This window comes from Natrix helvetica (assembly GCF_964273705.1).
Source record: "Natrix helvetica genome assembly, chromosome: 1".
NCBI lineage: Eukaryota > Metazoa > Chordata > Lepidosauria > Squamata > Natricidae > Natrix > Natrix helvetica.
In genome coordinates, this window is record NC_138548.1 from 212,094,899 (window position 1) to 212,119,845 (window position 24,947).

At 41.7% G+C, this 24,947-nt stretch overlaps 1 protein-coding gene across 1 annotated transcript in view; it reads right to left on the bottom strand.

Moving 5' to 3' along the window:
• Nucleotides 1–1,751: 1,751 nt before the first annotated feature.
• ESPL1 (extra spindle pole bodies like 1, separase) overlaps nucleotides 1,752–24,947 on the bottom strand; it is a 57,055-nt gene continuing 33,859 nt past the window's right edge. Inside the window, exons 13-31 of the mRNA XM_081935831.1 lie at nucleotides 24,645–24,764; nucleotides 23,442–23,613; nucleotides 21,804–21,932; nucleotides 20,312–20,468; nucleotides 19,785–19,894; nucleotides 17,123–18,273; nucleotides 14,770–15,172; nucleotides 13,306–13,458; nucleotides 11,787–12,000; nucleotides 10,588–10,775; nucleotides 9,725–9,852; nucleotides 9,510–9,632; nucleotides 7,753–7,908; nucleotides 7,316–7,489; nucleotides 6,964–7,068; nucleotides 4,331–4,440; nucleotides 3,552–3,635; nucleotides 2,597–2,755; nucleotides 1,752–2,313 (exon numbers count right to left, since the gene is read on the bottom strand). Of these exons, the coding sequence (XP_081791957.1) occupies nucleotides 2,112–2,313; nucleotides 2,597–2,755; nucleotides 3,552–3,635; nucleotides 4,331–4,440; nucleotides 6,964–7,068; nucleotides 7,316–7,489; nucleotides 7,753–7,908; nucleotides 9,510–9,632; nucleotides 9,725–9,852; nucleotides 10,588–10,775; nucleotides 11,787–12,000; nucleotides 13,306–13,458; nucleotides 14,770–15,172; nucleotides 17,123–18,273; nucleotides 19,785–19,894; nucleotides 20,312–20,468; nucleotides 21,804–21,932; nucleotides 23,442–23,613; nucleotides 24,645–24,764 (4,038 nt within the window). The 3' untranslated portion in view covers nucleotides 1,752–2,111. The remainder of the gene's footprint in view (nucleotides 2,314–2,596; nucleotides 2,756–3,551; nucleotides 3,636–4,330; nucleotides 4,441–6,963; nucleotides 7,069–7,315; nucleotides 7,490–7,752; nucleotides 7,909–9,509; nucleotides 9,633–9,724; nucleotides 9,853–10,587; nucleotides 10,776–11,786; nucleotides 12,001–13,305; nucleotides 13,459–14,769; nucleotides 15,173–17,122; nucleotides 18,274–19,784; nucleotides 19,895–20,311; nucleotides 20,469–21,803; nucleotides 21,933–23,441; nucleotides 23,614–24,644; nucleotides 24,765–24,947) is intronic.

Consider the following 24,947-nt stretch of genomic DNA (forward strand, 5'->3'; position numbering starts at 1 on the left):
GCCCCGCCCCCTTCTTCTTAAGAGGACGGAAGCATCCTTACCAATTAGTGGGTTGGGGTGGAGGAGCACTACGTTCGCCAGAGATCTGTATTGGAGGATGTAAATAAAAATCGGAACTCCATTTGATTTCTTTGCACTGCAAATACAAGAGTACTCCGCCATTTGAGAGGTTGCCACAAAAGAGGAGGAGATCAACTTATTCTCCAAAGCACCAGAAGGCAAAACAAGAAACAATGGATGGAAATTGATCAAAGAGAGAAGCAATCTGGAATTGAAGAGAAACTTCCTAGCAGTGAGGACAGCTTGCCTTCAGAAGTTCTGGGTGCTGCAACACCAAAGGCTTTTATAAAAAAATCTGGACAGCCTTCTGTCTGAAATGATATAGGGTCTTCTGCTTGAGCAAGGGGTTGGACTAGAAGACCTCCAAGGTCCCTTCTAGCTATTATGAGTGATTGAAATGATTCGTGTTCACTTATGCCTTTGAACCTTCTCTATTGGGCAGATTGATTCCCTGCTGCCCCCTCCCAAAGCTATGGTATTTATCTAACACCACCCACAGGTTCTCAAAGTACCATCCGCATTGGTTGGGGATGACACACAGAGCAGTCCCATGCATCCAGAGGGTATTTGAGGTCTTTGTTGCATCGCGGCGTCTAACCACAGCCTGTGTCTGCTTACTCCTTTACTGACTAGATTAGTATTTCTTAACCCTGACAACTTGAAGATGTGTGAACTTCAACTCCCAGAATTCTTCCTGTGCTATGGTACAAGTACATCCTGTTTAGCCCCCTCCAGATGTACTATGACTACTGTTCTCCTGGTCAACCAAATAACTCATCTGATGCAATGTAGCTGACTGGGGCACACCAAACTGGGTAAAATTGATTTAAGATTGCTTTAGAAAGTAACCTGTGCCTTTGAAGTACTGACTAAAAGTGAATAAAAATTATCCAATATCCTTATTGAATATCTCCTTTGAATCTGGGGAGCTGTAAAGGAAATAACTGATTCAAAAATGTAGCTTATTTGGATTTGAGAGGGTTGTCTCCTTCTACTGCCTATGCACAGAGATTACATCTATTGACATCCTTGGAAATGAAAGCTCCCTAAGGTCAAAACAAGAGTTTCTCAGTGCAAAAACAGAACTCCATAACAACCAAGGTTGCTCCCCACATTCCATTTCATAGCCTCTGGAAATATAAATCAGAGGCCCTGACACAGAGTTAGGGATCTGGAGATCAAACAGGAAAGAGTTAATTTCCCATATTATGGTAAATAATTTATCCAGCTCTGGGCTGTTGGCTCATATACTCAAGACCTTGCTTAATCAGCATTAAAAAGGAAAGTTTTGTGCCAAGGCAAGCCAAAAGAAATGCCAAAACAAAATATAGTAGCTGTACACAATTGTGCACCTTTTTTATCAAGCCATTTATTAACAGCAACTTTCAAGTATGCAGCCAACAAGTTCTTATCTAATTTATAATTTTTATAAAGGTAGAACTAAAATTCCAAGGAAGGGTGTATACGTTATCTAGTAGAATACTAATATTTTAAATTGCATGCCTTCCCAAGCATCCCTAATGAATCTATACTGACTGGGGCTGCTGAAAGTTGGAATACAAAGTCTGGCAGGACTGTTACCTATTTCCCATATTAGTCCAGTCACCTAAGTCTAGACAAGTCATCTCAAACATCTTCAGTCAAGACTAGAACATATCCGCTTGCCCCAGGTTCAGGATTGGCTGCATGTATACACAGAAGTTGTTTGCTTTTAACCTTTATTGAGGTTTTGAAACATTAAAATACAAATAGATTTAAGAATAACTTACAATAATTTTTGAACATTTACTCTGTACAAATGTGATACGTATTTCAAAAGGTAGCAGATTACATAGGCTCTTCTTATAAGAGCTAATGCAGGCCTGCTACAGTAAAAAGGTAAGGCAGACTGTGACCAAATATACTAGCATAAGTTAAATGTTTATATTTTCTTTTAAAACACAGTTAAGCACAATTTATACCTAAGGCAGTTCAACATGTAATAATAAATTCATTCAACCCCTTCACTTTCCCCCCCAACATAAGTTAGATCTCATGTTTTGTTGAGTTTTCTATTTCAGGAACACTGGTAAGCCATATGCAACTGGAGCAGCACCAATCATGTATCTGAGCTTGGGAGCCTGGCGGGATTCAATGATGTACTGTAGCAAAGGTGTTCCAGAACCTGCCTTGAGCCAGTTGTTCAGAAGTGCCTGCATATAACGGTCAATATCTCGATCTGTTACATCCCAGAGATTACCCAGCACCAGGGGACTGGAAAACAAGGGAGGGGAAAGAAGTATGTCATGTTTATAAGTCATGTTTATAACAGAATCCTGAACACATCAATTGGTAGGCAAAACAGAGCAAAATTGGTTTGCTTGAGTAATACTTAGGCTTGCACAAGCATTTCATGTTGGATGGTGTCACTTTGTTCCTGAAGCTTTAGGATAACAAAGATTTCTTTGTATCACAGCTTGGAAGTCAGTATATCAGGATTTAGGAACTATGACTCTGGGCAATTACCATGATGATTGACTATGTTTTAGCAACTTACCATCCTGCCATGATGAACTTGAGGATAGCACCAGTTCCCTCCAGGTTGCCCTGTACAGCTAGAGCAGCACTGCTGCAGCCAAAAAGAAAAGCCACAGCTCTGCAATCAATTTTTAAGATGGAATCCACAAAGCGTGTGCCTGCCCCGTGACCAGCATAGCTAAAAGAAGAAGAAAAAATTGACATCTCAAAAAATCTGGCAGATTCCCATTGTGCAATTTCTTGATTGTCTCTCTTTCCCATTAATTTGCAGATCTAAATGTTAAATAATATACATAATAATATGTGGGGAGGAAATCAAGGAATTTCCAACATTGTTGTCCTGGTAAGTAGCCCAAAATATAGTTAAGGCATAGAAACTCTTTCCTTTCCCCAGAAGCCAGTTCTTACTTCTCTGTGATATTTTGGTTTTGCATAACTATTATCTGAGACTTTAAATATATAAATACTTAAGGAACAGAAAACAGTGTTTAAATACATTCAAAGAAAAATGTATTCCTGAGCAACTTTTTAATTTTCCCCCCACATTTTCCTGCATTCTCTAGGCCAGGGATGTCAAACTTGCGTCATCATGGCAGCGTCACGTGATATATTGTGAGACCCCCCTTTCACTAAACCAGGCATGGGCGGGGCTAGCATGGGATCCATCCAACCGGTGAGTTTGACAGCCTTCCTCTAGGCATCTGCTCACATACTTCTCAGACAATGAATAGCATTTCTCCAATGAGCCTATGTAGCTGAGATCTACTGTATCAACACCTTTTTTTAAAGGCAAGAACACTTGCAACTAAAAGTATAACCAAGAAAAATGCTATTCTGTCGGAGCAACTACGTCAGACACAGGATCCACTTCCTCTATGTTTTAATAGCTTTTATGACGGAAGTTTTCTATCTGCAGTTCACTGAAACTTTTTGCTGGCACTAGAATGGGATATGCAGCTCTGCCTTGTACTCACATGTAGAGGTCACGTTCTTCGAGGGCCTGTGGTACTTGGTCTGTACTGGGAACTTCTCCCACCACTCCTGTCCATCCAGGTTCACTATCGAGTAATAAGCAGAAAAAAAAAGACTATTGTTCTGACCTAGGCTTCCCAAGAGCATGAAGCAAACTCCTTGCCCCAACAAAAACCCCTTTTATTAATTTACTGTGAATTCTGCTCATTCACATCCAGCAAAGTCTTTCAAGGGCGGATTTACAATCACAGACCTTATCTGACTTAGAGAGCTGACATATCAATTAAGTGAATTAATTGTCTCCTGCAAACTCCACTCCCCTTTCGTTCTTCTTTTATTTCCTCTGGGAGGGCTATTCATCGTCCATCTGTGGCCTTACTCCCAAGTCGACCCCTGTTCTTTAGCTGTTCCCTTTGTTTGTGCATGTGCACATTGGAACAGGCTCCAGTTGTTCATCTGCCTCACTGATGTCTGACACTGAAGGCAGCAGATAACTGGCATACGTCTCCGGCCCCCTCCCTGCCTCTGAGACAGAGTCCTCATCAGAGCCTTTCCCAGACTCAGGACTGGCCCATGTTCCTCCCCATGTCTGAATCTGCTGCCAGCTCTGCTGGCAGGCCATAACAATTATTGGTGAGTGAATGAGTTTAGCTGTGTCAACATGGTAAGAAACCTTGATTCAAAAGGAAACCCATGGACAGGTTGTGTAATGCTATGGCTTCCCTGAAGGATCCAAAATCGTTCATACATAGATACATAGATACATAGTGCAAATACCTACCCTTGAAACCATTCTTTGAACATCTTCTCTGTGCCAGGAAGATTTTTGTGTGGGTTCAGAACATAGAAGGTGCTGCTGCTGTCGACTCTGTGGTCAAGGATAGTCTTTTCCTGATAGAGATCAAGAGAGTTGCTTCATTAGATGGGGATAAAACACCATGAAATCAGGCACTAATTTTAGGATGTGAGGATTTTCACTTGATTATCCTAAGTCTGTGAGAAGTGTGTGTGTTTGTCTTCTACTGTATTATCAGCTCTAAAAGCACCAATGAACATCAAGGAAGGCCACTGTGGGCTTCATGCTGTGGCTAGCACATTGCTTCTGAGACAAGTTTACCACAAACTGTACTGTGCTTTGAAATGACCTCTTGCAGTATATCAAGCTCTAATGCAGCCATATTTTTATCTGTATCTGTTTCTTTCTCTCTATACTATGTATCCATCCATCTTTGGTTTCCCTTAATATGGTTCAGTATATTAAAAGACCATTTAATGGTTATTTAAAACTATTGGGGGGGGGGGGGAATTGCAGACAATTCTTTAAAAATTGCTCCTTGTAAGTAATATTTCCCTCTCAATCAGGTTGATTGTTCCTTCTTGTGACCAAGAACAGTCTACATTAATCCTTTTTAGTTTGCATGCTGGCTTTCTCAAGTCAAGGAACTGAGTTTTTAGAGCTATAAAAATTGTGCTAGCTTTCTTAGCTCAAAAGAGCTCTATAGCTCTACTTAGGCTGGCAAAAAAGGCCCAATGAGGATCCCATTGGTTGAAGAACTGCGACTGCCACAGTGCCCTCCAGGGTAAGATTAAAGACTTGGCTCTGCAAATTGGCCTATGGATCCAATGGGAGAATTCAACTCTACAGGTGGCTGCTAGATTGACAGCAAACCACCTCCCCTCCCTGCTTTCTGCTCCCAACTTTTTTATAGTCATATTGATGCATTTGTTTTTGTTTTCTTTTTTGTTGTTCATTTCATTGTTCTATTATTTTACTTTCACTATTCAAATTTCCTTTTTATTGCTTTGTTTTTTATGATTGTGAGCCACCTAGAGTAGCCCACAGCAGGATAGGCAGTAAATAAATTTAATAATAATAATTTCACTTACTGGGTGTAATCTCACCCAGTACCAGAAATAGGTGACTCATTTTTTGTTCGTCCAGCACATGCCGGAAACGAACATCATCTTCCTGGCGTGTACATGCATGCTGGGTGGCTGCACTTCTGGTTTCCGGTGCTCCCATGCGTGTGAAAACCAGCTGACCAGCACGCCAGAACTCAGAAGAGCAAAGGGCGACGGCCCGCATGCCTGGAGAAGTGGTTCTGTGTACCACTTCCGACACATGTGCCATAGTTTCGCCATCACGTGCCTAAACTATACAAATCAGAGGCAGAGGCTTTGATGCTCATAGCACTGGCCAGCTTAAGTGAATCAATTTTGCTTGCCACTTGCCAGAGAGGAAGCAAGGAAATGAATACCATCTCCTAAAAATCTCCCCAGGTTCTTGCAAAATAGTGCTTCCTAGCATTTACTGTATTTTTCGGAATATAAGATACACCTTTTTTCCTCAAAAAAGAGGCTGAAAATCTAGGTGTGTCTTATATATCGAATGCAGCATTTTTTTGCCTCCCAATGCCCCGCCCCTTCACCAAAATGGCCGTGCATAGCCTTATGGAGGCTTTCAGACAGCTCCTGGGGGCTGGGGAGGGCAGAAATGAGCAAAAAATGCCCCCCCCCAAACAGCACTCTATAAGCCTCCATAAGGCTATGCATGCAATTTTTTTGACAAAAAAACAGCCCGTTTTCGTGAATAACGGGCCTTTTTTTTTTGCTCCTCCCCCCCCCCCCCTGCCCCCAGGAGCACTGCAAGCCCCCGCAAGGCTATTCATGCTTTTTATTTGAAAAAAAACTGGGCCCGTTTCATGAAAAACAGGCCGTTTTGGGGAGGTTTGCAGAGTGCAAAAACTTTTTTCCCCCCTTTCGGAAAGCTCTTTAGTTAGAGTGGTTGATGAGAATTACATTGATCAAGTGCTGTGCCAGCAGAAACAAAGACTTAGGTGCTACAGGTTGTCAGTGATTTCCTTCTCCAGCACATGGATAAATACATCTCGAATTACCTACTCTCTCTCTCTCCCTACCTACTGTATTTCTCTCTCTCTCTCTCTCTCCATCTATCTACCTACCTCCTACTCTCTCTCTCTCCCTACCTACCTACCTACTGTATTTCTCTCTATCCCTTTATCTACCTACCTAACTACCTACCTACTCTCTCTCTCTCCCTACCTACTGTATTTCTCTCTCTCTCTCTATCTACCTACCTTACCTACTCTCTCTCTACCTACCTACTGTATTTCTCTCCCTCTCTCTCTGTATCCCTCTTATCTACTTACCTACTTTTTTAAAAATTTGCCTCTTCGAAACCTTGGTGCATCTTATACTCCAGTGTATCTTATACTCTGAAAAATACAGTATTAAGTACACATTTTCCCTCTAGACTTAAGCACTCTTAAGATGCAAAAGAACCGTTATTTAGTGATAGCGTTAAAATTGCTATTAAATGCAACAGCAAAGGGTGGTGGAAAAGAACATATCTGAGTCAAGCTCCCAGCCTCCAGAAAGTTACAGATACCTCACCTTTTTCATAAGTGAGTAGCTAAGCAGAAAGTGTAGAGATGGTAACCGGGTTATTGACTGGCTTCTTAAGCATGGTATGTTTTCCCAAGGAAGCTTCTGGAGATGCTGCAAAGAAAGATCAAGTGTTCAGTTCCCTCCATAAAACATTTATTGGATGAAGCAAGTCAATAATATGGTAAATTGCTGGGCCACTCTTGGAACATTTAGAAGATTAAAATATTTCATGATGATTCTCTCTACATGTTTCCATGGGAAGAAAACCCATGCAGCAACATCTTGCACAAAACAAGAATGCTGCCCTTGCCATTTGCTCATCCCTGTGGTAAAATAGCATAGCTCCACTCTTACTCACTTTATCCAGCACAAGCACCAAGTGGCCACTTGGTGCCTGGCCAGTGTATGATTTCAGTTTGTCCACTGTCTCCTGTAGAAGGCTCAGGGCTCTCTCAGGTTGAGCTGGGTGAAGGCCCCGTACCAAGTGCTCTACAAGTTGTGGAGTTAACAGATGGGATCCAGCCAGTACGACCTTATGAAACAAAAACAAAATAAATTCCCATGTCCGGAGCTGCCTGATAATAATAACCTGAGCCGATCATAACAGTAGAAAACAAAAAAGCAATTGTAATTAAAAACATGGCAGATTTATCATTTGAAACAAAATGTTGCAGGCTATCTATCCATCCATCCATCCATCCATCCATCCCATATATACATGGGATCACCCCACTGAAGACAAGGTGTACCTGGCTAATCTCACCTTCTATGATCAAAGCCTGCCCAACTTCTCACCTTAAGCAAAGCTAGATCAACCTTTTCACAACCACATTCTCTGAGATTTATTAGGAGATGGGTGGCTTCTTCCACCAAGCTGTCATTCTCACAGGCTGGTAGTAGTGCAACCTTCCAGCAGCTCAGCACGTGTGTCTCCAGAGAATCCATCAACGCCTGTGGAGTCAAGCAGAAGAGTCATTTTAACAAAAGGGGGGAGGGGCAGAACAGCACAACAGCATTGTGGTTTGGAGGATCCTACCTTTGACCTGATTCTGATTCCCACCAAAGGCACAAAGTTCATTAGATGTGTATGGGCAGTGTTGGGGAAGGAGAAGAACAACTTGAAAGAACGGAGCATGAAGGAATCAGATTTGATTGCACAATCAAGACAGCACATCATCCTGGCAGTCTTGATCTCCTCTTCCCATTGTTTTTGTTGAATTCAGAAAGTTCCAAGCTTGTCACTAGCTCAACTTTGTCCAATGCAGTGCCTTTTACATGTGGTTAGCTTACCAATCGCATTATCCCCATTCAACCCAATTTATGTCCAGAGGATCATGGACATCATGGGCATTAGATTGAAAACTATAGAGCAGAGGTGAAGCCACCAACAGGACTGACACACTGGTCAGATTTGGGAGATTCCATTCTATGCCCTAGAATGGATGTCTCCGCATTTGCGGAATGGCAGAGGTAGAAGACCTGACTCACATCCTATTTGATTGTTGCTTGTATAAGGGGGGGAGAGACAGGTACCTTGGTCTATATATCAAACGAATGACCCATTGGGATCCCCATAAAAAACTTAATTTATGTGCGGCCAGAATCTGAAAATAACATTTAACACAGCACAGTACTTAAGTAAAATGGTTCGATTGAGATTGGGGTAGATTGTAGGGCTGATACCGAAATGTAATTTTATCATATTTTATTTATGTATATATTAAATTATTGTGTTTTATTCCATTTTATTTTAAATTGTATTTTATTCCAATTCCATTTTAAATTTTTAAAATCAGATTTAAGTAATAATTTGTGTCTGGAACTCTGCACTTCAATATGGCACAAGTGCTAATCAATAAAGTAAACCAACTAATTAAACTGCAAATTTTAATTTGACTGAAGAAAGTAGTTGTAATATAAGCAGAACAAACGGGCTAAATTGGATTAATTTAATCTACTAAATCAAGGGGTTTTGCCCTTGATCTAAAAGAGAACTATCGTATTTTTCGGAGTATAAGATGCACCTTTTTTCCCTCAAAAAAGAGGCGGAAAATCTGGGTGTGTCTTATATACTGAATACAGCATTTTTTGCCTCCTGAAGCCCCGCCCCCTTCACCAAAATGGTCATGCAGAGCCTGTAGAAGTGCTCCTGGGGGCTAGGGAGGGCAGAAATGAGTGAAAAACGGGTCGGTTTTTGCTCAATTTTGCCCCCCTCCAGCCCCCAGAAATACTCTATAAGCCTCCTAAAGGCTATGCATGCAATTTCTTTGACAAAAAACGGGCCCGTTTTCGCAAAAAATGAGTCCTTTTTTGCTCATTTGGGGGGGGGGGCATCCCCCAGGAGCACTCTGCAAGCCCCCTAAAGGCTATTCATGGCTTTTGGGGGGGGGGGGGAATGGGCCCGTTTTCACGAAAAACGGGCCATTTTTGGGAGGTTTGCAAAAACCTTTTTTTTTTAAAAAATTGCCTCTTCAAATCCTTGGTGTGTCTTATACTCCGGTGCGTCTTATACTCCAAAAAATACGGTATGTGCAGTAGGAAAGCAGACTCACCATCATTCTTTTGTCCAATGCTATCCGACCAGTCCACCAATCCTCTTTCTGGGTGAAATTTGAGATCTCTTTTTGTTTTTGCAGGATGGCTTCGAATTCACTTAGAGCTGCACTTAAGGAGACCTGAAAAAAACACCAAAAGGAATATTATGAGGCAAAACATGGCCTAAATCCAGAAAATTACCATATAAAGTTCTCCTTCTCACTGTTCTTACCTTGGCATGCAGAGTCTGTATCTGGATGTTCACAGGGGTAGCACCTTTCTCTAATCTTGTCAATAAGAGGATGTCCCCAGTGGTCTGCGGTTGGGTGCTCACCAGTGTCATTATGCACACTGTGACTCCTAAGGAGGAGACAGCAAGACTCGTAAATAAGTCAGTTGAAAAGAGAACATGTTAATGAGGTAATACTATCACATTAAAACAAGCCTTTGTTTGCCAAAGCACAACACAAAGAAAATTCTACTTCAATATCTTGGACTAGGCCTTCAAGCCATCATCTCTGCTCATCGTTCTCCTCCTTTAAACCCTGTACTTTTTAGCCCCCAAAAGGTTAGAGCAGTAAAAACAAAACCCCAAATAACGATTGAGAAAAGATGGGCAGGGCAGAAGTCTGAATGTAAATCACATGACCATGGGGATGCTACAGTGGTTGTTAAGTGTGAAAAACAGTCAGTGAATGTTGTAACTTCAGTCAGTAAACTCTTGTAAGTCAAGGACTATCTGTATTAATGCACAAGAACCAGTTTGGTGTAGTGTTAAGGTACCAGGCTTGAAACCAGGAGACCATGAGTTCTAATCCAGCCTTAGGCATGAGACCAGCTGGGGGACCTTGGGCCAGTCATTCTCTCTTAGCAAATAAGGCAAAGTACTTTGCCCCCAAAAAACCTTGCCAAGAAAATTGGAGGGGCTAGTCCAGTCATGAAGATTCAAAACTGGCCTGAAGGCACACATACACACAACATTAACACACATCTCTGAGAAGGCCTCTGTATGTGTGAGAAGTCTTCCTTTTCAAAGTGGTGCTACTTGCCAACCACAATCAAAATATGATTCCATCTTACACATCCATCACATACCAGGGGGGATTTCCTGCAGGCCTTCTCTGAATTTCTTAGTTTCCAACCCTGTTGACTTGGGGCAGCTGAACTCAAAGACGTTCTGAAGTTCTAAGAGCTGCTGAAACTGAGAATCCGTTTTTCCTTCTTGCAGGGTAAGTGCCTCCAGTTGCTTGGAAACACCGGCCACTGATGTCTTTTTCATTTTGCTAAGGAGGAAATGTAACACTAAGATTCTTAAGACATCCTGAAAATGCATCTCTGCTTTATTGCGGAAATAATGCTTTCAGATGTATTCCTTTCTGTAAATATGACACACTGTTACTGGTAAAGACAATAATGTTAAAAGTAGTTCTAAAAATTTCACGTTAGTCACAGAGGTCTACTCCATCTGCTTGGAATTTTTTTAAAAAAATGTATTACCCTCCCATATTCCATGGGCTTATTTAATGAAGTATTAATATTTCGTCCACAGTTTGGACTGCACTTGTTCTGAATTCTAGGCCATGAAGTTTTGCCAAGATTCCAGTTTATTAAAAGTTCAGCTAAAACCTGGGATGGGAAACAAGTGCCTTCAAGCATCAGGGGAGCTTCAAATATATGCCCATAGGGTAGTGGCGACTTTAAGTCCTGTGGACTTCAACTCTCAGAATTCTGGGAGTTGAAGTCCACAGGACTTAAAGTTGCCAAGGCTGAGAAACACTGCCATAGGAAGGCTACCCACTATATCTCTTCATGGTTTACTAATCTACTTTCCAGAAGATTCATAGTAATAGACAGTTCTGCATCCAGTGGTGTATTAACCATTAGGCAGACTAAGCATGTGCTTAGGGCACCAGGCCCAAGGGGGCACCATAAAGTTGAGAAAGGAAAAAAAAAACAATGATTTGAACATCTGTACAAAGGAGGAGGGACCAAGATTTGTCAGTGCTTAGGGCACCAGTGAACCTTAATCTGTTACTGGCTGCATCTCTTGCAACTTTACTTCCATTTGGTGTAAATTTACAACAAAATCACTGGAAGAGTCTGTGTGATAAGCACCGTCAAGAACTCCTGTTCTGGGACTATCTCCTGCCAATGAGGAGCCCTGTTCAGATCCACCAGCATGGTGAATGAGGATAGGATAGTTTGGGGTCATTTTTACATCCTTGCACTTGCCACACTCGTCAAATTGATAGATATCATGTTCCCCCTTTCCGCTTCCATCACTATGAACTTACTTGACTTTCTTATGAATCATGGTCATCTTCTGATGACGAAGAGTGATAGAGACTGACTCAGAAACCAGATAGGCGGTAGCAATGGGGTCCCGGCTCCCAATACACAGCGCCATGAGTTGACAGAGCTGATTGTAGAGGGCACCCAGTGGATAATGGGCAATCGACTGAAAAGCAGCTTGCAGGGAGTCATAGACCGAGTCCATGGACAAGATGTCTATAACAATGCAAGTTAGGGAAGAAAAACAAAACCCGCCAGTCAGTGAAAACCTGAATGTGATTATGTTCAGATTATTAGTCAGTCTATTTCATACTCAAGTAGTTAGTTCTCCTTTCGAATTTACAATATTAATCTATTTACCCAATTTCTCTAGTCATGGTTCCCTCTCCTCCAAATGTGTTGAAACTGAACTGTCATAATTCCATGTCAGCATGGTCAGAATACGTTCAGAAACAAGTTCTTATTTCATAAAGCTTCATTTTTATATCTGCACTCCACATCCTTCTCATAGTTCAAGCCAGAATAGATATGAATTTCATTCCCCATTTTAAACATTTACAAAGAGGTAACATACATCTGCATCCAGACAACTAGCATTTCAGTAGATTTAAAATACTTTTGCTCACGTAGCCAACTCAATTCCTGTGTTTCTCATGGGGTCACAAATCTTATATTTTTTCCTGCCAGCATGAAGCCCATGTTGACTGAGTCATCTCTCCTTAGCTAGTTTGTCTATGGCTATCATGGAAACTTCCCTAACCATGTTGAGCCATTAGGACGTTCTTAATGCCCTTTACTAACCAAGCAAATTATTAAATAGTAGCCGATAAGCTGGCATTGCCTGGGTATTTATTTATAAGGGGGAATGTCCAGACCAAATGTAATTTCTAATGTTGGATCTTCCCCCTTACCAGAGGGAGTCCCCTTGTGGACTGCTGTGAAGCCATTACCATGACAACTCCACTGCGCTGTACAGTAGAAGCCAGTATGGCAGTATGGCACAACAGGCTGTATCTTAACAGAACACACACGCTGAGGGGTATTAGGGGTGTCTTACCCCCACACTATTTTTCTCCAGAAAGTAAGTCATCTATGTACCAGGTTTGGTTGAAATTACTCGAGGCGTTCCAGAATTATGTTGGAACACACACACACACACACACACCCATATATACACAGCCCAGTGCCTTCCAATGATGCTTAGGTTTCTCATCTCATCAGCCATAGCCAGTACAACCAATGATTTCTGGAATCATCAGCAACTACTTTGAAGGACACTAGTCTATAAAATAAACATAGGCAATAGATTGAATTTGGTCAACCCTAGCAGTGAAAACTAGGATAGAAATTTAAAAATAAATGATCCACAAAAATATCAGAATTCAAACTTCTCTGTTAAAAAAAGATGAAAGGGTTTTCACGCAGTATATTGTGTAAGCCATCGTTTAGGTAAATCTTTCCAACAATATTATAATTTTTAAAAGAAGATTTGACAGAAAAAAGATTTTAATGGCTCTTTACCTGCAGGTGCATCTAGTGAGGAGGCAAGTATATGCAAGTTGAAGGGATCTTCCAAAGCCGCCTTCTCTGTGGCTGAAAACCCTCCCTGTAAGACAGTGCTAAAATCTCTCCGGAGGACCTCCTGATCTTCTGTGCTTGGTTGTTGTCGAGTTTCTGCAGAGGATAAAGAAACAGAATACCAAAATGTTTTGATCTTGCCCAAATCAGATGTCAAATATTGCCTTTGAGGCTATGATGATAATCCGTGCCTTCGTTGTAATTCCACAAAGGCTGGAAACTCAACATTTGATGCCTTCTGGGGTTAAGTCAGGGTTGTTGAAGATATGTTAATCTGGACAGCAAACATCTAGAAAAGATTGATTTATGGATTTACAGTGTATCATCTGTGTGGGCCTGTTGCCGCAAATCCACCGTAATATGGAGACTTCTGTCAGGTGAGTTGAAATATTCAGCTACATGATAGATGATGGGATCTCAGTGGACGGAAATGATCATGCTGAGTCTCGTAAAAACCAATTTTAAAAAATCCCAAATAGAAATGCAAGGTTTTAGAGAAACAAGGCCTGGACATTTCCTTTTTCACTTGGCTACCACAACTATTGGGCCAGGCAGGCAAAGAAGAATTTGAAGTAAGCAGGAAGTTGGGATCAGAAATTAATACTACTTCCAATGGTAAATTTTAGATATAAGTTAAAACGGATTTTTTTTCTGTTGATTTCTTTCCTTTCTTGTTGCTTTTACATTTTTCCAAATCCCTTAAGAATTTGTGTTTGACAGATCTCCACACCCACTGGAGCCCCTTGGGTGCTATCCTTCAAAGCATAAAGCATAAGAAGGGAAGGAAGGAAACAGATGGGGAGAAGACGAGATTGACAGAAACCATGTATCCTCCAGTTCTAGTTCAGATGGAACTTATTTATATCCCTACTAGCTGATAACCTGGTGTTTCCCTGGTATTTATTTATGCTAATCCTGTATTAGACAGGAAAAGGAATGAATTATATCTATAGTGTCGAGTCAAAGTAATGCTGGAACACACACACACACACACGAACTTGAAAACAAAATGCACACTATCACTGTCAAGAGTATTTTGATTTGACACTATAGATATAATTCATTCCTTTCCATTTTAGCAGCGCAGGCATTCCAGAGTTATGCTGGAACACATAGACACAGACACACACACTGAAAGGTGTTAGGGGTGTCTTACCCCCACAGTATTTGTTTCCAGAGAGTAAGTCATCTGTGTACGAAGTTTGGTTGAAATTGCTCGAGGCGTTTCAATGTTACACTGGAACACACACACATACACACACCACCATTTTTATATATATAATCTCAGTTCCATTTCCAATTTTCTATTTCTGTGTCAGTGTTTTGCATTTTTGCTGATATTAATATGAATCTGCAGGTTGCTCACCCCTTGATTTTTGCTTTCCATTTTCATAATATAAAGCTTACCGTTAATAGCTTTCTCCTCATCAGAACCTTGCAAGACTTCAATGTTGTCTTCTGAACTCTCCTTGTTTGCCTTTAGAATCTCTTTCTCTCCTCCTCCTCCTTGATCTGCCTGAAGAATTATCTTCTTAGAACCTTTCTGGATGTCTTCTTGCTTTCCTCGTCTAGGGCCTCTCCTAGTGCTCGGCCTCCCAACCTGGGGGTTTGCCATTTTGGAATGTTCCTGTGAAGAGCCAGCGCTGCACCTCTCCTTTTTAGCAAAGTTTGCCTTCGCTGGTTTTCTGTTTGATGCTACCCTCCGTCCCATCCTGCGAGTAGCAGCCGTTGGTTCAATCTCAACACGGACCTGGGATTCTGGTCCTACTTCTGAATGGCTTTCCGCATCACTGTCATCACTGAAGGGAATCTGGGAGTGAAAAGGATGGGATTTCTCCTTATTTTCTTGGAAAAGAAGGCAAAGGGAACAGCAGGGATGGTAGAGTATAGGATGGCCAAAAGGGTCGGAAAGATGGAGGGAGTTAGGTGGGTGCGTGGGTTTGCAGTGAAAGTGAATACTGCAAGGCAGGAGAAGCATGAGGTCCTCACCTAATGACTGTCAAAACTGCCATCACTAAGCAATGCAGTCATGGGATGTTTTGCCTAATGACATCATCACTTAGTGGTGGATGTTCTGGTCCCAATTAGGATTGTTAAGCAAGAAGCGCCTGGGTTTTAAAAATTTAGAAACAAAAAGAGTTGTATGCTTTTCAATGCGAGTAGAGTAGAGTAGGAATAGACTTTGTTTGGCCAGGTGTGATTCAACAGACAAAGAATTTCTCTCCAGTGTAAAAGCTCTCAATGTACATGCAAAGCAACAGAATCATCATCATCATCATCATGATAATGTTACCAATAGGATGGGGTATTAAAGAACATGGGAAGGATAATAAAAATACTATAGCCATACAACATAGGTAAATATACTTAGACGTAAAACAGCACTGTGAAATTGGGAGTTCAGGAGTGATGGTATGAGGAAAAAAATTTAGATATTATTAAAAAAACCTATATATTGTATCAAATGGTCGAAGCAACCAATTGCAACTCTAACATGTAGAAGTAAAGAATATAGATAGATAGATAGATAGATAGATAGATAGATAGATAGATAGATAGATAGATAAACAAAAGGCTATATCAACCATATACTGTAATAATCATGTTCCCTAATCAGGGCAAGGGGACCTAGTTTTTGGGGGGATGGTGGTGGTGGATGGGTTGGAATACAGCACCAGTTTAGTATAGTGGTTAAGGTGCTGGCCTAGAAACCAGGAGATTCTGGGTTCTTGGCCTCACTTAGGCATGAAAGGCAGCAGAAAGACTCTTTCTCTCAGCCCAACCTATTTCTTTGGACTGCTGGTGTGGGGAAATAGGAGGCAGGAATATGAGGTACGTTAAGTGCCTTGAGTTGACCAAAATATACATTAAAATGTTGGCATAAAAATCTAATAATAATAATCACCAAAAAGAGACATGGGAAGACAATGCGGGATCGTATTCTGCCCCATACATCCCTACGACCCATCCGCTCACACAGAGAGGGACTTCTCCAGGTGCCGTTCACCAGACAGTGCCATGGGGCGGCGCCTAGGAGCAGAGCCTTCTCTGTGGCGGGCCCAGCCCTGTGGAATGACCTCCCCCCAGATATTAGGACCACTACTGACCTCCGCTCCTTCCGTGTAAAGCTCAAGACCCACCTATTCCAAATAGCCGGCCTGGCTCAATCATAACTACATAACGCTCCTGATGGGTTTTTAATTCAGTAATTTTATTTAATGGGATTTTAAATTGTGTTTTTTAATTGTCTTTCACTTATGAGTCTACCTCTTCCATGCACATGTATATGTCTTTGTTCTTTATGTATGTATGTGTGTCTTTATCTGTATTTTATCTGTTTTGATTGTACGCCGCCCCGAGTCCTTCGGGAGAGGGTTGCGGCTAATCAAATAAAATTATTATTATTATTAAAGTATTACATGGTCAGTACATTAAAAAAAAACAGCAGGCAACATATATTAATAGCAATCAGACGTATATACTGCTTCACAGTGATTTACAGCCCTCTCTAAATGGTTTACAGAGTTAGCCTATTGCCCCCAACAATCTGGGTCCTCATTTTACCAACCTCAGAAGGATGGAAGGCTGAGTCCATCTTGAGCCTGGTGAGATTTGAACTGCCGAACTGCAGCTACAGTACCTTAGCTCCATACACACACACACACGCACACACACCAGATAAACAAAATATTCTGTGTTTTATGACATCAAACCACCTTTCATTACATGGTTACCCCACCCCTTAAGTTAATTAAGTTACCTTAATTCGGGATTTCATTCTCCTGGTTACTTTGGGAGTCTTTGGAAGTTCAGCCTTCACTTTTGGAGAGGATTCCTCAAACACCACAAATGGAGCCTTGTGGGTAATGATGGACCTGGCACTTAAGGACAGGTTTTTCTTGGAGACTGGAAGGGATTTTTGGGCAGGGGTACAGAAGGATTCGGTAGGGGGCTTAAGAACAATGGGAGGAGTGTCTGAATCAGAGTCAGCCAGGGCAAATGGGTCATTTAGCTTGATCACAGGCCGGGTTTTGGTCCCTCGGATTCTTTTAGGCTTCGATTTTGAGACAGGTCCTGGCTGCTTCTTCGTTCTGCTTTTCAGAGACGTTGCATAAACTGTACTGAAAGTCTCTTCTGTTGTTGTTCCGGGCTTGATTTCTTGGCCTCCAGTAAGAGGCAATGGGGACTTCCAGGACCAAGTATTGGACAGTATATTTTCTGCATAACTGGCTTGTCTGGAGTTGAGAACAGAAATTGCAGCCACAGCTCTGGCAAGCAGGAGCTGGGTCCTGCAGTATTCAAGTTCAAGCAGTTGAGGCCCCTTGGAGGAAAGGAAGGTCAAACCCTTCTCCAGAAACTGCCAGAATTTCTTCCCTGGTCTACTGCTGTTCATGCTTTGCTTTGTCAAAAGCACGTAGATGTGGGCCATTAGGCCATCAAGGAGCCCAACGGCGGACTGACATGGAGCGACAACTTTCTTCCCTTCCTGCGGACATACAAATGCTACCACATGGGCGATGCGCTGAGCTACAGTGGTGCACCGTTGCAGAATGTCCTGAAGGAGATGCAATCCTTCCCTTCCGTTCCCAAATGTCAGCTCTCCATCCACAGAGATGATCAGCCAACGGAGGCAAATGGTGGAGAGCATCACATCAGAACATAGCAAACAGCAGCACTTATCCGGATGGCTCAAGAAGCTGGGCTGTTTCTTCAGCTTTGGCCTCAGTACGGGTGAACTAGTTAGAGCCTTCTGCACAGGGACGGTATCAATGAATTCAAGGCAGGCTTCTTTCAGGAAAGACTGGTCTTCCTCAGTAGACTTCAAGTGCAGGCTTTCAGGCTTCTTGCCCTTAGGGCCTCCTTTCTTGGGCTTGATTCTCACCTCTCCCTTTCCTCCTTTGGTTTCAAACACTAGCAACAAAAGAGAAAGATTCATTCAGTACCGTATTTTTCGGAGTATAAGACGCACCAAGGTTTTGAAGAGGCAATTTTTTTTAAAAAAAAAATCTGCACTTTGCAGACCTCCTAAAAACAGCCAGTTTTTCGCGAAAACAGCTCCTTCCCCCCACCAAAAAATGGGCATGTATAGCCTTTAGGAGGCTTATAGAGTGCTCCTTGGGGCTGGGGGGTGGTGATGGCAAAAAAGGGTCTGTTTTCCGCTCATTTCTGCTCTCCCCAGCTCCCAGGAGTACTCTGCAAGGCTCCTAAAGGCTATGCAGTGGTGAAGGGGGTGGGGTTTCGGGACACTGATATCCCTTAAACTCCACTGAAGATGTTACCTCGTCTGGTAATGAAACATTCAGAAACCATCCCACAAGCTCGGAGAACGAACCTTTATCCTCAGGTTAATGTATTTCCTCCCACTAATTTTGACAGGTTTGAAAAGATTCTCCTGTTCTAGGGAAGACCTTTTTATAAACTGACTCTAAGTAGAACTCATTGTCAAAGTTTCTGTCAAGAGCTACTGCCAGTAATACCCAGCCCAATTTTTTGGGCTCCAGATGTAAAGGAGTACAAAAAACAGTTACATAAACACCAACTTAGTCCTGAAAGAGAGAAGGAAGTGAGAGGAAAAAACGCAACCACATTCAACTTCTTTGGCTAGTCATAAAAAACAAATCATTTCACCAAGAAACTAAGTTTAAGTTCTAAAGAAATTAAATTTAGGTCTAAAGTCTGAAATACCGTGCATATGATCCTCAAAAACTGACCAATGTACTTTTTTCCCCAGAAATAACTTAAGTAATGAAATGCTAGTGGAAGCATGATAGAAAAATATATATGATGTTTTTGATCAAAAAGCTCGGTTTTGTCAGGGGCATTATGTTGAAAGTCCCCAGGACAGCATCCTCTGATGTCTTGCTTACTGTTATTTCCCTCTGTTGTGAAGATTACTGGAATTTGAAAACAAATCTTAAGAACAAGCTCTCAATTTATTGTTTTATAATTTGACAATGAATCCTGTCCTGCCAATTCTGGCTTGTTTTGCACAAAATAAACTGGTGGGAGATGGCACCACTCATCAGGAGAGCAACAAGTCCTTCCCCCACCAGCACTGGCTCTTTTTTTTAAGCCTTCACATTATTCCTGAAACACAGCTTAAATAAATTGCTGCCTAAAATGAAATACAATCTATCAAACCTGGAACCTCAATTGCTCCATGTAAGACTGGTTTCTTTACTAGAGTGGTTGATCGACCCATTCAAACCAACATACTCTTTGCAACAAAAAGCCCTCAGCACTTCCATGATTTTTGTTGTTTTTAATGCTTTAATGTGCTTAGTTTAATAGCTTTTATATGTTTTCACTTTTGATGGGAAGCTGCCCAGAGTTGGTTAGAAAATGAGCAGCTATGTAAATGTCTTAAGTAAATAAAATAAAATAAAATATAAAATAAATTCAACCCTGCTTAGATTTATCACCTGTGCCTGATTCAAGAAGAAAGAGGACCTGCTCAAGATCTGAGCCACACAGATCCAGATTGTTGCGCTGGAGCTCCAGCTCGCTCTTCAGAACCAGAAAGCGAGCACACCTAAGAAGAAAAGTAAAAAGCCAACACGTTATCCTCTGTAACAAGATGGTTTACTTTGTTGTTTCCATGGGCTTAGCCGTCCAGTTAGTCAACATTTCAAATTTTTGACTTGCAACTGCCATTCAGTAACAGATGTGCCCAACCTTATATACACCACACACAATTCCTTTGAAATTATTCATAGTCCTATTGTTAGCATTATTCCTGCTGTAATAGGTAATAAGAGCAACAGCAACAATAACAATATATAATGTTTTATGGATCCCAATGTATTTCAAATGATTAGTTTGATGTCAAGGCAAACCAGGAACACAGAAGTCGTCTTATGATTTAGTAAAGGGTTAGCAGTTCATTTTAATTCAAAATCTGTAATTCCCCATAATTCTGCCCCTTTTGTTTTACCTGCCTATTTCTTACCATCGAATGGATTGCACCTTCATGGAAATTTTGAGCGTTTCTAGGCAAAAAGCTTTGGCTTCACTTACAATCTCAATCTTGCTAAGGAGAGACACAAAACGCTCTGAACAAACAAACATATCTGCCAGCACCTGCCATTTCTGCACCAGGTTATCACCTGAGAAGGAAGAGAGGAATAAAGAGGGAAAGGGAAAGCTTTATGTCGAGGTGGCAAAGATGAGCATAAGCTGAGATATTAAATGGTTTGGTTGGTGAAACATGTAAAGCCTTCTGGGACATGAGCAAAATCGTACTTGGCTCACAGGTGGGCCACATAATAGGTTAACATACTAAATGAAACTCCAAGACCACCAAACCTTTCCCCAACGCTAGGGGAAAAAAAGAGGAAATAGTTGCCTGGATATGTGCAATCCTTCTCATTTTGCTTCGTCTCCAAACCTACTCTGGTATTTATTTTTCCCTAAATTTTAAGTACCCAATAATTGTTAAAATTATTGGTTTAACCAAAATAGACATACAAGGCAATCACTACATACAAAATAATCATAGTTAAATGTGAAACAGGGCAGGCTCCTTTGGAACATAGTTGTGCCTTGATTTTTCACAATGACTTTTCAGATTACTTAAAATTATGTGAGCATTACCTACATATTCTTAAGCCTAATACGCAAACTTAGTAGAGCACATAGACCAAGAGAACAAAGAAGCAAGCAATGTGATTGTGTTGACCCTTTCTTTAAATCCTTAGATAAGTAAATTTCATCACTAAGGAGTTGCCTAACTTTCAGACAGTACACAAAAAAAAATTTTTTTTCAGTCTTTATTCTAGGCCTCGGATGGCGAACCTATGGCACGTGTGCAACAGGTGGCACGTTGAGCCATTTGTCAGGGCACGCGAGGCGTTGCCCTGTCAGCTGGCCAGGAGCATGCGTGCCCTGGCCAGCTGAGTCCAGCCTTTTTTAAAGCCATTTTTTGCCCTCCCCAGGCTCCAGAGGCCCTCCAGATGCTTCAGGAGCTTCCCTGAGGCCTCCAGAGTGCAAAGCACCAGCCCTAAGGGCAAACAGGAAGTTCACGAATGGACTTCTGGTTTGTTCATAGGGTCGGTTTAAGCCCTCCAGAGGCTTTGGGTACCTTCAGGAGGCTTCTCTGAAGCCTCCGGAGGGCCTCCAGGGGGCGGGGGAGGCTGTTTTCACCATCCCAAGGCTCCTATAAAGTCTCTGGAGCCTGGGGAGGGCAGAAAAAGCATGGAAAAATGGGGGGAGCGCCTCTCATGCGTGCATGCACACTGGGGGGGGTGTCGCACGTTGCATTATGGGTGTGGACGACACCCCCCCCCTGCGCTCCTTCCCCCTTATGGCACACGAGCCAAAAAAGGTTCACCATCGCTGTGTAACTAGGCAAATTTAATTAAAAGGCCATGGACAGCTAATAGTTTCAAGATCACAGGCTTTTAGCCCCAGCGAGAGTTCTTAGTACACATAGAATAATTTACCATGGTCTATAAATGGATGCTCAAGAGACTCTTTTGTTGATGCATCGCTGGTAATGAGCGAAAAGTTCAAGAGGATGCTACGGTACAGTCTATGTGCATCACTTAGAGCAATTTCAGGCGTCTTCCATCCTGCACAGTAGAAGAGAATAAATATTATACTCTTTAAACACCTTGGCTTTGAGAAACTCTTTCCTCAAGAAATCCATGTAATGGGATCTCTGTGTTGTTGTTATTTCTGAGGAGTGTGTTACAGGTATTATTGAAAACCATCCTTCCCAAGTGGCTTGGGACCATAGTGGCAGGGGGATCATGGACCATTTAATTTCTGCAAATGCCAAAATTAAGACCACAACTTAAATTGTGTCTTGTCTTAAACAAGACCTCACAACACTATCCTTCCTTTTAGTAACTTATTTAATTTATATTTTATTTTGGGGAACAGTAAAAGAATAACAGAGTTGGAAGGGACCTTGGAGGTCTTCTAGTCCAACGCCAGGCCTAGGCAGGAAACCCTACACCACTTCAGACAAATGGTTGTCCCACATCTTCTTAAAAAACTTCCAGTGTTGGGGCATTCATAGCTTCTGGAGGCAAGTTGTTCCACTGATTAATTGTTCTAACTGTCAGGAAATTTCTCCTTAGTTCTAAGTTGCTTCTCTCCTTGGTTAGTTTCCACCCATTGCTTCTTGTCCTGCCCTCAGGTGCTTTGGAGAATAGCTTGACTCTTCTCTATGGCAACCCCTGAGATATTGTAACACTGCTACCATGTCACCCCAGTCCTTCTTTTTATTAAATTAGACATAACCAGTTCCTGCAATGTGTCTGCCTTTAGATAACATGATGGTCTGTACAAAACTGTCTACAGGCACATATGAAATCCACACCAAACCTTAGTCACAAGAATGCAACCTACAATATTTTTCAAGATTGCACATTTAAGAAATGAGCTGGTTTTCATAGTGGTAAATCTACCATTACATAGTTTTCCAACTTTCTGAGGATCAAAAAAGGCCATATAATGAAACAGTGAAGCATTTTATAAGCATGGTATATTTGGGGGGGGAGGGGATTTTAAAGGGAAGAATGAAATGATTTATAATCCCCTTCTCAAATACCCCATTTCCACCATTTTATGGATGACAATGGGGGCTGAAAGCTTCCAGGAGGCAAGAGCTACAGTATTTCTTACTCTTTAACCACCCATCTTCTCCTGCAAGATGGACTCTCCAAATGGCCACAAATGCTACCAAGGTGCCTGCTCTAAGAACGTAAAACAGTTATTTTTAATTCTGCTTTTTTTTTTTTTGCTCCCTATGCTCTAAGGCAGGGGTGTCCAAACTTGGGAACTTTAAGACTTGTGGACTTCAACTCCCAGAATTCCCCAGCCAGCCATGCTGGCTGGGGAATTCTGGGAGTTGAAATCCACAAGTCTTAAAGTTCTCAAGTTTGGACACCCCTGCTCTAAGGTTAGAAAGTCAGTTTCTGGACCAGTGGAGGATCTTAAAAACCATTACCAAACTTCCTGCATGAACCGATTGTGCTGCCATTTTATAGTGTCCTTCCAGTTCTCTACCCATGGTAGGAAGCATATTGCACGTGAAAGAAAAAGGGGAAACACAGATTTTTTTCCACACTCACCTTGAACAGAGAGCTTCTGCCTGAGTGTCAGTGGGAGAGTGGAAGAAGGTAGGATAAGATAAGCAGCAGTTAGCTGGAGAGCACTGGCTCGCAGTAGATACCACACCTTAGAAGATCTTTGCAAAGCTGGATTTTGAAGGATTTCTACCAACAGACTGAGGCCTTCTTCAATCTGTTCATAAATAGAAAAAGAGGAAGAAGCATCAATTGCTAAGAAAACTGTTCTCCATTCTGGAAATCAGCTAGCCGTTTTCAGCCATTCATGTTTCAGATGGCAAATGATTTGCCAAAAGAAATTTCTTGAGAATCACAAACTGCAAATTGTATCCAATATTTGTTAGTAGATTGAATAAATTAAGAAAGGGGACTGAGTCAATTTCTTGCTTTCTACAGTAGTTTGCTTCCCAGAAAGTTGGTCACTTGAGGCCTTTGAAGTGCCAAGCTCATAGTGTCAAAGAGATTGATTTCTTATTTTTATTTAAATGCTTTAAAAAGTTTTTTAAAAACCTTCCGACGATTGCACGGATCAGCTGTGAGCTTTGCGATTGGTGGAAGCTTTCCCCCGGCCACTTTTTAAAGCAATTTTTCATGCCGGTTTGGGCGAATAGGCAGGAAAAAAATGCTTTAAAAAGTGAAATAGAGGGCCTAATGATCGTGCAGCTCAGCTGTGAGGCAGGAAAAAATACTTTTAAAAGTTTTAAAAAATGGTTCCGATGATCGCGCGGCTCACAGCTGATCCGTGCAATCGTCAGAACCACCACCACCACCACCACTTTTTAAAACATTTTTCCTCCCTATTTGCCTGAACCGGCAGGAAAAAAATGGTTTAAAAGGTTTTTATATAATGGTTCCTACGATCACGCGACTCACAGCTGACCCAAGCAATTGTTGGAACCACCCCCACCCCCACACTTTTTAAAGCATTTTTTTACTACTGGTTCAGGTGAATAGGTAGTAAAAATGCTTTAAAAAGTGAAATAAAGAGGGTCCGACAATCGCGTCGCTCACAGCCGCGATTGTTGAAAGCTTTTTTTTACTACCAGTTCATAGAACCAGGGACAATCGTCCCTACCGGTTTGGCTGAACCGGGAGGATTTCACCCCTGGCCAGATGTAACATAGATGAAGGCCAAGGTTCCTGTAACAACAGCTTGTTAATCCCGGAGATCAGCAATGCATAAAAAAGGCAATCCACCACAAATACCTTGCAGTTTGCTAAATACAGCTTGCTATGGAGCACAGCCAGTGTTTGATTCATCAGCGAGTAGGAGTTATTATTTCCATCCACATTTTTCAGGCATAGTTCAGCTTCCTTTAAGAGTGTCTAAAAAGAAATGGGGTGGGGGGGAACGGGACATTTTTAGAACAGGTAGCCCAATAGCATTTAATAAGAGAATGTAGCTAATGTTTGACTACCAGCAATTCATCTCAACAGCCTAAAGACTCTCAAGTTGTGAAAAATCCTTTAAGGAGGAGACTGTTCCTCCATATACCTTCCCCTCTAGAA